The sequence below is a fragment of the Triticum urartu genome, chromosome 3A (assembly GCF_056163025.1).
Source record: "Triticum urartu cultivar PI428250 chromosome 3A, HENAU_Tu73, whole genome shotgun sequence".
Lineage (NCBI taxonomy): Eukaryota > Viridiplantae > Streptophyta > Magnoliopsida > Poales > Poaceae > Triticum > Triticum urartu.
Genome location: NC_141875.1, coordinates 602,400,248 through 602,412,397, shown reverse-complemented (window position 1 = coordinate 602,412,397; position 12,150 = coordinate 602,400,248). Strand labels below are relative to the sequence as shown.

The window sequence follows — 12,150 nt, the reverse complement described above, 5'->3', positions numbered from 1 at the left end:
AGATATTACGTTCCGACCTTATATTACTCCACGACATCAACAACTAAGAAATTAGCAACACAAAGTTCCATGGATATATACTAAAATTTATTTTTGTACTCAGAAACAGCAGAAATAATTCTACACAAATAATAAAAAGCAAGAAAATATTTTTTTGTCAAATGGTAAGGTAAAAAATAGGAAGTTTCAAGCAATTTCAGATATTTCATTTCTCTAAAACCAGAACAATACAGAGTTCAATTGTACTTGACGTTCGGCATATTTCTCAATGATGCAAATCCAACCATCATTTCCTTGTATCCCCAACCCAACTTATCCCTGTGTTCTTGTGCATATCTTCTTTCAACATCTCGGTCCTGACCTCCTCAGCATCCCACCACATCTCCTCTGATGCATACAAGTTTGAAAGCATAATCTTGTAAGAAGCCTTGTCTGGATACAACTCACAGAGCTTTTCAGCAACTGCCCTACCAAGGCTGGAATCACGGTGGAGACAACACCCCCAAAGTAATGCACCCCACACGCCACAATCTGGTGGCATTGGCATTGTCTGTATAAGATCATAGGCCTCCTTCAGCTGGTTATACGTTGCAAGAAGCCTCACCATGTAGACATAATGCTGCATTTCAACTACTATGTGGAACTCATCCCTCATTCTCCTAAACAACTTCCATCCTTCGTCTAGGAGTCCTGCATGACAACAAGCAGCAAGTAAAGCTGAGAAGGTAGCACCATCAGGCCTGAGCTTATCACGGACCATCTCATCATGGACTTCAATGGCCTTCATCGCAAATCCATGAGAACCAAGGTTTGATATGACCATATTGTACATGACTGAGTTCTTTTTACGAATTTGGCGGAATACCAAATATCCCAGCTCGGCAAAACCACATTTTGCATAAGCATCCATCAGCGAAGATGAGACTTTGATGTCTTTATCAGCGCCAACCCTGACTGCATAACAGTGGATCTCCTTGCTGTAGCTGATAGTGGCTGTAGAAGCACATGCCGAAAGAAGACTAGCAATCAAGATGCCGTCAGGCCTCCTGCCAGAGTAGCACATTTCTCTGAACAAATCAAATGACTCATCATACTTGCCAGTCTGCAATTGCCCTGTAATTAGTGAAGAACATGTAACCAAGTCCACATCCAGCAAACTACCAAACAAGGTTTGACCCGATTCCACGCAGCCGCACCTGAAGTACATGGTAACAAGTGTGCTTCTCACATGGTGGCCAGAATCATAACCGCCCTTGATACACACTCCATGAACTGCTTGACCAAAAGCAAGCGCTTCTGGATCCCAGAAGGATGAGAGCAAGCTGACCATCGAGTAGCCGTCTGGTTCCTCCCCAGCCCTGCGCATCGCAGAAAACAGTTGAAGCCCCTCAAGCCACATTTCCCTATACCCATACCCGGACATCATTGAGTTCCAGAGAACCAGGTCCGGCTCACGCAAACCATCAAACACATGGCGAGCACTGTCCACGAGCAAGAACTTTGAATACGCGCTGACGAGCGCGCTGCCGACGATTGGATGGGAGGACCAGCCGGAAGATGACGCGATGCCATGGAGGACCTTGGCGGCGGCTGGCCGATCACAGTCGGCGCATGCGCGGAGGACGCAGGCGAAGGTGTGGGCGTCGGGCGAGGTGGCGGAGCGTCGCATGCTGGCGAAGAACGCGAGAGCGGTGGGGAGGTCTAGGCGGCGGGAGTGGGCGCGTATGACAGCGTTGTAGAGGAGCGGCGAGGCCGGGCGGGGTGCTTCGTCGAGCAGGCGGTGCGCCGACGCGAACTCGCCGTGCGCAGCGTAGGATCGAAGAAGGCGGAGACGGAGGTCGTCGGGGATGCGAGGGGAGGCGACGATAAGGCGCGCGTGAGACTGCTTCGTCCACGGGAGAGGGAGCGCGCCGCCACCACCGGCGGCGGCGGCGAGGAGCGCGAGATTCCGGCGCATACCATGGACTAATGACTGGCCTCTTCCGGCCGGGCGAAGGCCCTGCTTCTCCTGAAGCAGTTTCAACCGTTGGATACTTATTAGTGAAGTACTCCATCCGTTTCAAAATATCTGTCTTTTTCAGAGATTTCAAATAAACTATCACATACGGATAAACATATTCTAAAGTATAAAATTACTCATTTTATTCTGTATGTAATCACTTGTTAAAATCTCTAGAAAGACAAATATTTAAGAAACAGAGAAAGTATTTACCTATCACCGCATTGTTTTTAATCAAAAATAAATAAAATCAAGAGTATGATTGTATGAGTGATGTGTCCTAGAAATCTACTTACGTAGATACATCTATTTGAGCGATAAATAATTCCGGACAAAGGACGTACCATTGAATTTGTGTCCGAAACAAAATTTCTTTCACTTGTTTCATATAATTGGATCTGACGAGAGAGCTTCAAGTGCAACTTTTGTAGTAATGAAGAATCATTCTGTTTTTTTTTGTTTTTTTAATTCTCATTGATATTTATTTTATCAACTAATTGAGTCTTTCATGAAAGAACCAATTGTATCAAAATGAACCAACAATTACTCCTTTCAAAACAGATATTTTTTCTTTCAAAAAATTAACAGGAGCTCGGTGACTTCCATTAATAGGAGAGGGGATATAATTCAGCAAAGATAATACACAAAGCCAATTTTATACTAGGGATTTGCCTAGAGAAGAGCACCGAATTAATCAAAATGAACCATCACCCCCCTCCTTCTCATCTCTCTCTTTCTCTTTACATGTCGAGGGTTATGAGCTTCTGGCGCCATATCAAAAAATGTTGTTGTCACCCTCCATTTTGTCTTTAAAAAAACATGAGTAAATTTACTCAATGGGATGTTTACACTCCAACGACATCAGGGGATTGAGACTTTCAAGCACGTCAGTAATGAAGATGTCATATGTCCGCCTGTCAGTAGCCGCAATCTCATGAGCTAATTTGTTGCACTTTCTTCTAGCGAAAAAGCACTTGTGCCATGCAAAATCAGCCAAGACTGTTTTGTCTTTTCCTTTTCCTTGAATAACCTTACTTTTGTGTAGAACAAATTGTTTTGAGTAAGGTTTTGTTGTCCGCTACTCCTTCGTCCAAACTTATCTATATTCTCATCCCTTTCTCTTTATGTTTTTCTTTTATTCACACTTGTTCTTTGCACGGGGTTTCATGAAAACCAACTGCCCACTTTCTACGTGTCTATCAACTATTTTTTGTTTTCTTTGATACGTTAATAAGTTGTTATCAAAGAAGTGTTTATCAAATATATAAATCTTATTTATTTTATCTATACTAATTAAAAAGAATGTAATATTTTGTCATCAGCTTCTCCTTCTTTCAACCCAGCGTATATTCTCCTCCTCTCTCTCTCTCTCCATACTTTATTTTTTTCGCCCGTTTACGCTGAAAACCAAGTGCCCCGCCTTTTATTTATTTTCCATTTTTTGGATTTTTCCAGCTAATATGAACAAATGAACCACATGCTAACTTAATATAATTCTTTCTCTATAATAATATACGACGTTAGGTCACTACTTTAGTCTAGAATCTAGTCTAATAAGAAAGAAAGAATGTTCTTCAGAAAACAGAAGGAAAAGGGTATAACTCAAAATAGAGGTTGGTAAATTTAGTTTTTCTTTTCTTTTCGATCAAATCTGATTATGTCCAGAGTCAAAATTCATCCTCGCTGTACATGCCGGTGCGGCACCGTCTTTTGCCCTCACCCTCCCGACATCCCGCCCCCTCGCCCTACCCTAATCCGATCCGACCCAACGCGGCTCCAGTGCCGCCGCCGTGCCCTAACCTCTCCTCCGCGGCTCCCAACCCGTCGCCGCCCGGACCCCTCCGCCTTTCACGCGAGTCGCCGCCACCGCCGTTCCCGTTCAACCCCACCGCGTCGCCCTGCCGTCCCAACCCCGTCCGGCGATTTCGGTCATCGTTTCTGAGGTGTGAACATTCCATCATCCACGATTTAGTTTAACCCCAACTAATGTGGACAAATTTTGGGCGTGCCGGTGCACGCCCCGCGCAGCATCTAGATCCGCCCCTGTTCTTGAGAGAGATGAATTTGTTTTTGCTACTAGTATCGCTTGAAATACTTAGGTGTTAGCGCTAGAATCAGAATGGACCCTTATTCAGTTTGTCATTTCCTGCTTTTATTTTAAAAAATGCACACATATCTGGATGAGTTTAGTGGCTTAAGCATATGCTATTTGAATCTTACCCTTTTTATCTGTGTCTTCTCAGGTTTGTGCATTCCAAGCCAGCCCTAGGACACCTCTTGTGACAGTATGCCTAAGATAAAGACAAGCCGTGTGGAATACCCCGAAGGATGGGTGCTTATCGAGCCCACAATCCGTGAGCTGGATGCCAAAATGAGAGAAGGTATGCATGTTATTAAGCATACTATCTATTGATGCGACCTTTTCAGATGTCCATTGGTATTTCGTACTATAGGGTGAGTACTATAGGGTGAGTACTAATACAATCTGCACGCACAGCTGAAAACGATACACATGACGGGAAGAGGAAGTGTGAAGCACTCTGGCCAATTTTCCGCATTTCTCATCAAAGAAGCCGTTACATATATGATCTTTTCTATAAAAGGAAGGAAATATCAAAGGAGCTGTATGAGTTCTGCCTGGACCAGGGTTATGCAGACCGTAATCTGATTGCAAAGTGGAAAAAGGTTAGTCTCCTAAGCTTCATATCATTTCCACGTGCACACATTTTTTTTATTACCTTAGAGTGGCATTCTTCACTTCTTCTCACCTTAGATACTCTTTAACTAACTAATGAGTGTACAAAGTTAGTTCAAATGTATGAACAAGCACACCATCAAGTTTTCACTCTCTTAATCTTTTTCATTCGCACTTGACAGTAACTGCCTCAATAGTATTTCTCAAAATGTACCTTGAATAAATTACCCTGTCTTTATATTTTGTAATTGTGATGTCAAACTAGCAGCTGAGTTCGTCATGGGTATGCTTTTATCACCCATGGTATTCTTTAGTTTAATTAATTTTTTTTCGAAAAGGGGGGACTCCCCGGCCTCTGCATCAGAACGATGCATACGGCCACCTTTATAAATAAGCAAATAGGCTCAACAATTCTTTAGTTTAATGTATGTGTTCTGGACATCTGAAGTAAAGAATTATAATTGCTTAGTAAAGTAGGCCATGCTCATTGCATATATAAGATGTTTTTTCTGGCTAAAACTGTGACATGTGAAATTCATTCATAGCATGAATTTGCTTCTATAGCGTTTGTCAGTCTTTACCTAGATGAACTGTGGATAACAATCTTAAAGTTGTACTAAAGCTGCGACAAGTAATTTGGATGGGAGGGAGTATTATTATTTATAATCTCGTATTCCCTCCGTCCCATAATGTAAAACGTCTTACATTATGGGACGGAGGGAGTTTGATGGTGGCATGGTCCACATGTTATTTATTTCGTCTAACCATGCTGTAGACCCGTAGTAGTGCAATAAAATTGAGTTCCTGATCATGCTTCCCATGCTATATGTTCTATTCATTCCCTGTTTTAATGCAATACTGATTTAAAGTTAAAGAACAAATGCTGGGAACTTATATATCTTATGGTCATACTTTATAATGTAGCTCGGTGCTCCCATTCCATTTCATAAAACTGATAATGCACCAGATTGATCTCATCCATACATGGCATGCTTGTGCATCCACCCTTCCTACCAATATCCTCCGGAATCTTACATTACCAGCATCCCAGACTCCAGGGTACTTATGATAACTTTGCCAAGCCACACTCTAGCACTCTGACCATAACAAGGACAAATACAGAAACAGAGACGGGCAACAAAACTCCAGTTTCCTGTTCTTATCTTTGTTATCAGCAATCTTCATTCCTATGCACCAGAGGCCTCTACCCTAGTGTTGACTGAAAACTTCAGATGTCACTTGCAACAGCAGTTGTGCTTGGTGGCTTCGCCAGCCCGTTAGGATAACCAATGCGAAATCTGAAACATACATTAGCAGGGTCCTGAAGAAGAAATATTTAAACAGTCTGCTGTCCCTGGTTTTCCATATGGAGCAAAGCAAACCACACATGAAACCGCTGCCGCCATGAACTGTATATGCTTTACAGAGCATCTATTAATCCATTCACGTACTTCACTAAACAATGCAGGTATAGTCTTAATACCAAAAGTGAATTCCGCTACTTCCCATACATAACAAGGCTACTGCACAAAGGATGAAGGGATGTTCTATTGCACTGCCACCAACCTCTTAGCAAATTATCCTTGTTTAAAATGCTATTCCTAAATGCTAACTACAAAAGTCTTCTAACTTTGAGAGGGACCTTAACTAGCCAAAATCTTTTGTAAGTCCAAACAACCTGTCTGGCTTTTAAAAAAGACTGACAACATCAGACACCCACAAACCCTCCCAGAAGTTGTCCTGGTACGAACACCCACTTCTTCCATAGTTCCATACAGAACTGAAGAAAGAGGTCTTTCACCTTCATTAAAACCAGGCAGAAAATGTGACCCTGTGTAGGCCTAGTACTACATTGTGCGAAAGTGCAGTTGCCTAGTCCTAACCAGCTCCTAACAGACACCGTCATTATCAATCTTTCATAGCCATGTACTGATTAGGTGATCATGGCATTTAAATATAACAACAGACTTTTTCTAATTGTAGCCATGCTCTTCCTGCCACGACAGACCTTTTCTAATTGTAGCACTTGACATGTAGCTAGAAATGTTTCACAACCTCTGAATACAAAACTCCCTTCGTACTTCGTTCTTCATAGTTTTCCTTCTGTTCCTAACAATCACTTATTGCTCTGTTGTGTGTTTAGTTGCTGTGATCCGTTAGGTATTCTTACTCGTTGCTTCCTTTTTGTGTGCGTGCAGCCGGGTTACGAGCGCCTGTGCTGCCTTCGCTGCATCCAGACCCGAGACCACAACTTTGCGACTACGTGCGTGTGCCGGGTCCCCAAGCACCTGAGGGAGGAGCAGGTGATCGAATGTGTCCACTGTGGCTGCAAGGGATGTGCCAGCGGCGACTAACTGACTAGTTATGTGCATTCATTATGTGTCGTCGAATCTATGGTTCTAAAGTGAGCACTCTGGTTATTTCTTAATCGTGTTCTTTAGTAAAGAACAGTCGTCCTGTAATGTAAGCACTTGGCAGATATCTGTTGCGGCTGTAGTCTGTACACAATCGTTCATCCAGTTTTTATCCATTGCTTCATCATTATCATCCTAGGAAGGCCTGAAGTTGCGCACAGATCTAGTACTGTATGAGAGAAGAAGTGCGGGTGTGCATTTATAATGGCTTAATAGAAACGTGCGTGCTTGATATTATTATTTACTCGGTGCACTGCAATTTCGTCCTGGCCTCTTTGTTTGGTGTGGTACGCGGAGCTGACCTTGATTTTCGTCTTGTTGTTGGAAACGGCGAGCTTGATTTAAATGAGGTCATAGCAAGTCGTTGGAGGTTTTCCGTGCGGCCGTATATATGAGGGAGGCTGGTTGGTGAGGCGCTGGATCCAATCCAGGCACAAAAAGATTCCAGGCGGGGCATGACAATCGTGCGTGATCCCAGCGACATTTTGGATTTTGCAGCCCAGCCAGTTGGACAGCACAGCAGTTCCGCTGTACCGCGCACGACATGATATAAACTACGGACCCCAATGCAAGGAGGGAGGGAGGACCTCCGTCCAGCCAGAAAATCGTTTGTCCACAGCACGGCAGGGGCGACAGGTGAGGCATCGCCATTCGCCACTGTGAATTGACGGAACAGCCAGCGATACCGTTGCGCTAGCTTGGGGCTCGATCCCATGGCCCTCGTGGAACGACCGCTACGCGCTGTCGGTGCGCGCGCGCGTGGGGGCGACCGCGTGCGCCTCCTCGCAGAAAGACATGCCACTTTTTTAATACGTACGAGCACGAGCACCGGCGCGAGAGGACCAAGCCGTGGCGTGACGGTGGCCGGTGGGTGCCGTGTTGGTGTAGACCGTACAGCGTCGAGGAGCGTGGAGTTGTTGTCAATTGTATTGTATTCTTGCCCCACGCCCCGCTCCCCGGGAGTGAGTTCGGAAGTCCACTTCAGTAGCACGTCGTACGTGCGGCTCGGGTAGCTCTCGTCCAGTGCGGCAGGCGACCACCGGGCCGGCGACAGCGGGCTGTGCTGGTGCTGCAGCTTTGGCGTGTGCATGCTGAGGCTTTGAGCGTGCGGATGGCGGACCCTGCGGCGGCGGCGGCGCCCATGACCATCGACTTCCTCCGGGCGCGCCTGCTCTCCGAGCGCTCCGTCTCCCGCGCATCCAAGGAGCGCGCCGACCAGCTCGCCGCCAGGGTACGCATGCTGCGCGCGCATTCTTGTCAATATCAGTGTCGCTGTGGCAGTGCCATTGATTCGTGCGTTTCGTTCAGGTCGCGGAGCTGGAGGAGCAGGTGCGGGCGGTGACGGCGCAGCGGCGGCAAGCCGAGCGGGAGGCCGCGGAGGTGCTGGCAGTCCTGGAGTCCCGGGGCTTCTGCGGCAGCCTCTCGGACGTGCTCGACTCGGGCTCCGACGACGCCGAGGAGGAGGAGCGGGACGAGCCATGCGACGCCACGGTCACCGGCGGCGATCCTGCGCCCCGCTCCCACGGCGAGGAGGGACCGGAGCAGGAGCAGGAGCAGCCGCCAGCGAAGGGCGAAAGGAAGGAGGAGGAGGACGCGACTTCCGGGACGGCGCTGCAGCCCGGCGGGCTGTCGTGGAAAGGGCGGTGCGCCAGCCCGCGGAGGGCCAGGCAGCTCAAGCAGCGGCACCGCCGGAGCTACGTCTACTTCCTGGCCTCGCAGTCGGACCCCTCGCCCAAGTACCGGATGGGCCAGTCCTGCCGGAAGAACAAGCGCAAGGAGCTCAGGTCCCGCCATTGACTCTCCTTCTCGTCTCGTTCGTAGATGAGCAATTAAAGATTGAACTCTACAATGCCATTCTTGTCAAAAAATTTGACACCGTGCACTTCTGTTATGCTCAACGATGGCAGTAGCGTTGCTGCCGTGGTCGCGGAGAGTCGGAAGGAACAGCGAGACGGACCGCGTTGCGCCGATGATGATGGCCGGACCGAGTTTGACGGCGAGGTGGGCGGAGACGACCGGCGGAGCTCGGGGGACGGTGGTGGTCAGTACGTGATGAGGCGCGACGATGGTGACGGGGAGATGGAGAGGGTGCTGGAGAAGCAGGCCGAGCTGATCGGGCAGTACGAGGCCGAGGAGAAGGCTCAGACCGACTGGGAGAAGAAATTCAACGACACCCGGAGCTCACCCAACAAGGTACCACTACTACTGCTACTACCGATCGTGCATGGAAATTGAGAATGAGATTAGCAACAAATTCATTTATTCTGTCAAAATATCGCAGAGCTATTAGCATCATGAATGATATGGATGTGGCCTTGATGTTTTTTCGTCGAGCATTGGAGATTTGACATGATGAATGTTGCCGACAGTTCTTACACCGATTTGACCCATACCTTTTGCTTTCCAAACTGCAGGGTGATGTCGAGGCAGATTGCCATTTACAGACCAAATCAGGTGGTGAAAAACTCGTCGTTTCCAGACCACCCAAGAATTCATCAGAAGAAATGGCGCCGACCCCTGCCATATCAGCACAAGGAAGCTCCAGCTATAGCACGGCCACAAGACGAAGCCAAGACCAGCAAGGAGACGCGAACTCAGACGGCTGCTCGAGCCGATACACGACCTCCGCGTCATCGTCCGGGCTCGGCGCCGTCAAGGCGCCATCGGAGTCGAGCCCGTCGGTCAGCAAGGTCTCGGACTGGAGCTCGTCACGCTTCCACGACCACGCCGACGATCAGCAGGGCAACATCGATGTGGAGAGCGTTCTCCAGGCCCTGCAGCGCGCCAGGATCTCCCTGAGGCAGAAGCTGGACAGGCCGCTCCCGCCCAGCCAGGTGACGCTGGCGCTCCCGGCGCCGGGTGATGAGTGCCGTACCGACCTCTACAACGACGACGACGACGGCAGCAGTTCGTACAGGGATGGACACGTTGGGTCGAGCCCGTCTCGGCAGGAAATACTGGCCCTCCCAGCGCCGGAGGACTACCATGGTTACCATGACCATGGAAGCGCAAACTGCTCGACCGATGGCGCCGATACTGCACTCACGGAGAACCCGAGCCCACCTCAGCAGGAGATCCTGGCTCTCCCGGCCCCGGGCGACGACGATGGCGACGGAGAGGACGAGGTGAAGGTCCCCGTCGGCAGTCCGGGCCTGTTCCGGCTGCCGACAGACTCATTCCCAAAGGACGAGACGCTGCCAGCAATTAGTAACGGGCACGATGCAGAGCTCAGGTCGATTGAGGTTGTGGCTGCTCGACACGACACATACAGAGATGATGATGGTGCTGGGGTTTCAGCTTCAGCGAAGCAGTTGTATGATCCTCCTACTTCTGGTAGGTGCAATGTTCCACCGGGCTCAGGCTTCCTCTCCGGGATCCCAGGACTCCCGGAGGATCCGAGAAAAGGAGGAGGCCCTCTCGGGGACGCGGACCTGCTCATGCAGCCGCGGCTGCGGGTGCACCATTTCTAACAAGTTGATGCTGTAGCGTGTGTTTGCCGTTGATTGTTTGTCTGTAGCGTGTGTTGGTCGGCTTTTTCTTGTGGTCCGATGACAGACAGTGGCGTGTATGCTATGATCTGCAGCAGCGTTGTCAAGCAAGCACAGCCAGTTTGTTCACCGGAATCACCGGCAGTGGATGTAAAGATGCCATTGCTTGCTTGACATCCGTGCTAACCTCGCCCAAGGCAAGACAGGAAAAGTTGCGTCGCTTTTGGCCGGTTGCATGCGTTAGTGCGACCCTGCAGGCAGCCTGCAGGTGACTGAAACTGAAACGGCCAGTTTGAGTGCTGTCGTCTGGCCGGTCGTCTCCGGCAGGCTGCCGGCGACGCACTCATCCTGGCGTGCCTGCTCCATTTCCGGCCCTTGGCCCATCCTCTCTCGGCGTTTGTAAGGCCAACTCCACCGCGTGACTCCAAACGGACGTTCGTTTTGTTCAGATTCTGTCCGTTTGAGTAGTAATTTGGGGTCGTGTCCGGGCGTGTCCTGAGATGTGGTGGCCGTGCGCCCACAGCGCGGACGCATTCTTTTGCCCTATCCTGTCCGTCAGGGCCAAAAATACCCAAATTTTCATCAAAACTAGTTTACAACCCAAATATTTGTCTAAAAATTAAAATAATTTTACAACCCAATTGAAATTGTCTTTAATAAAATATTTTTACAACCAAATCAAAATTGTCATGACTAAAATAAAATGGACCAATACATCTATTGGTTGCCAATGTGATCCCACACGTGCTCAACCAAGTCATTTTAAAGATTCAAATGAGAGTGTCAATCACGCATTTCACGATGAAATTGAGCAAACTGTTCAAATGTGGCCGGGTCTTGATGCAGGGGCTCAATATTTTCACCTTGATAGTCAAATCCTTGGTCGAAGATACTCTCATCATGCTCGTCCTCGACGATCATGTTATGCATGATCACACAAGCAGTCATCACCTCCCAAAGCTTCTTTTCATCCTATAACAGTGCAGGGTTTCGAACGATACCCCACCGGGATTGAAGCACACCAAAAGCACGTTCCACATCCTTTCTAACACTCTCTTGCATTTGGGCAAATCTCTTTCTCTTCTCACCTTGGGGTTTCGAGATTGTCTTCACAAAAGTTGACCACTAAGGATATATACCATCTGCTAGATAGTATCCCTTGTTGTAATGGTGGCCGTTGATCTCAAAGTTGACGGGTGGGGAGTGGCCTTCTGCAAGCCTCGCGAAGACTGGAGAACGCTGCAGCGCGTTGATATCATTGTGAGAACCTGCCATGCCGAAGAAAGAATGCCATATCCAAAGATCATGTGATGCCACCGCTTCTAATATGACAGTGCACGCCTTGACATGCACTTTGTACTGGCCCTGCCAAGCAAATGTACAGTTCTTCCACTCCCAGTGCATACAATCTATGCTGCCAAGCATGCCTGGAAAGCCTCTAGCTGCGTTGGTCGCCAACAATCTCTCTGTATCAGCGACAGTTGGCTGCCTCAAGTACTCTGGGCCAAACACCTCGATCACAGCCTGGCAAAACTTGTACATTGACATCAGACA

At 48.3% G+C, this 12,150-nt stretch overlaps 2 protein-coding genes and 1 pseudogene across 3 annotated transcripts; 2 read left to right on the top strand and 1 right to left on the bottom strand.

The window, feature by feature from the left end:
• Nucleotides 1–132: 132 nt before the first annotated feature.
• Nucleotides 133–2,002, bottom strand: LOC125545339 (putative pentatricopeptide repeat-containing protein At1g64310). The gene has a single exon (XM_048709252.2). It carries the CDS (start codon nt 1,955–1,957, stop codon nt 287–289), a length of 1,671 nt encoding a protein of 556 aa, XP_048565209.2. The 5' UTR covers nt 1,958–2,002; the 3' UTR covers nt 133–286.
• Nucleotides 2,003–3,682: 1,680 nt separating this feature from the next.
• On the top strand, nt 3,683–7,246 carry LOC125545336 (protein BUD31 homolog 1). Its single transcript, XM_048709247.2, has 4 exons — nt 3,683–3,942; nt 4,243–4,380; nt 4,497–4,684; nt 6,893–7,246. The coding sequence occupies exons 2-4, from the start codon at nt 4,287–4,289 to the stop codon at nt 7,046–7,048; spliced, it is 438 nt and encodes a 145-aa protein (XP_048565204.1). The 5' UTR covers nt 3,683–3,942; nt 4,243–4,286; the 3' UTR covers nt 7,049–7,246.
• Nucleotides 7,247–7,466: 220 nt separating this feature from the next.
• Nucleotides 7,467–10,770, top strand: LOC125545335 (uncharacterized; annotated as a pseudogene). Its single transcript, XR_015598653.1, has 4 exons — nt 7,467–8,339; nt 8,417–8,892; nt 9,016–9,301; nt 9,523–10,770. The product of XR_015598653.1 is annotated as an uncharacterized LOC125545335 (transcript).
• Nucleotides 10,771–12,150: the final 1,380 nt, after the last annotated feature.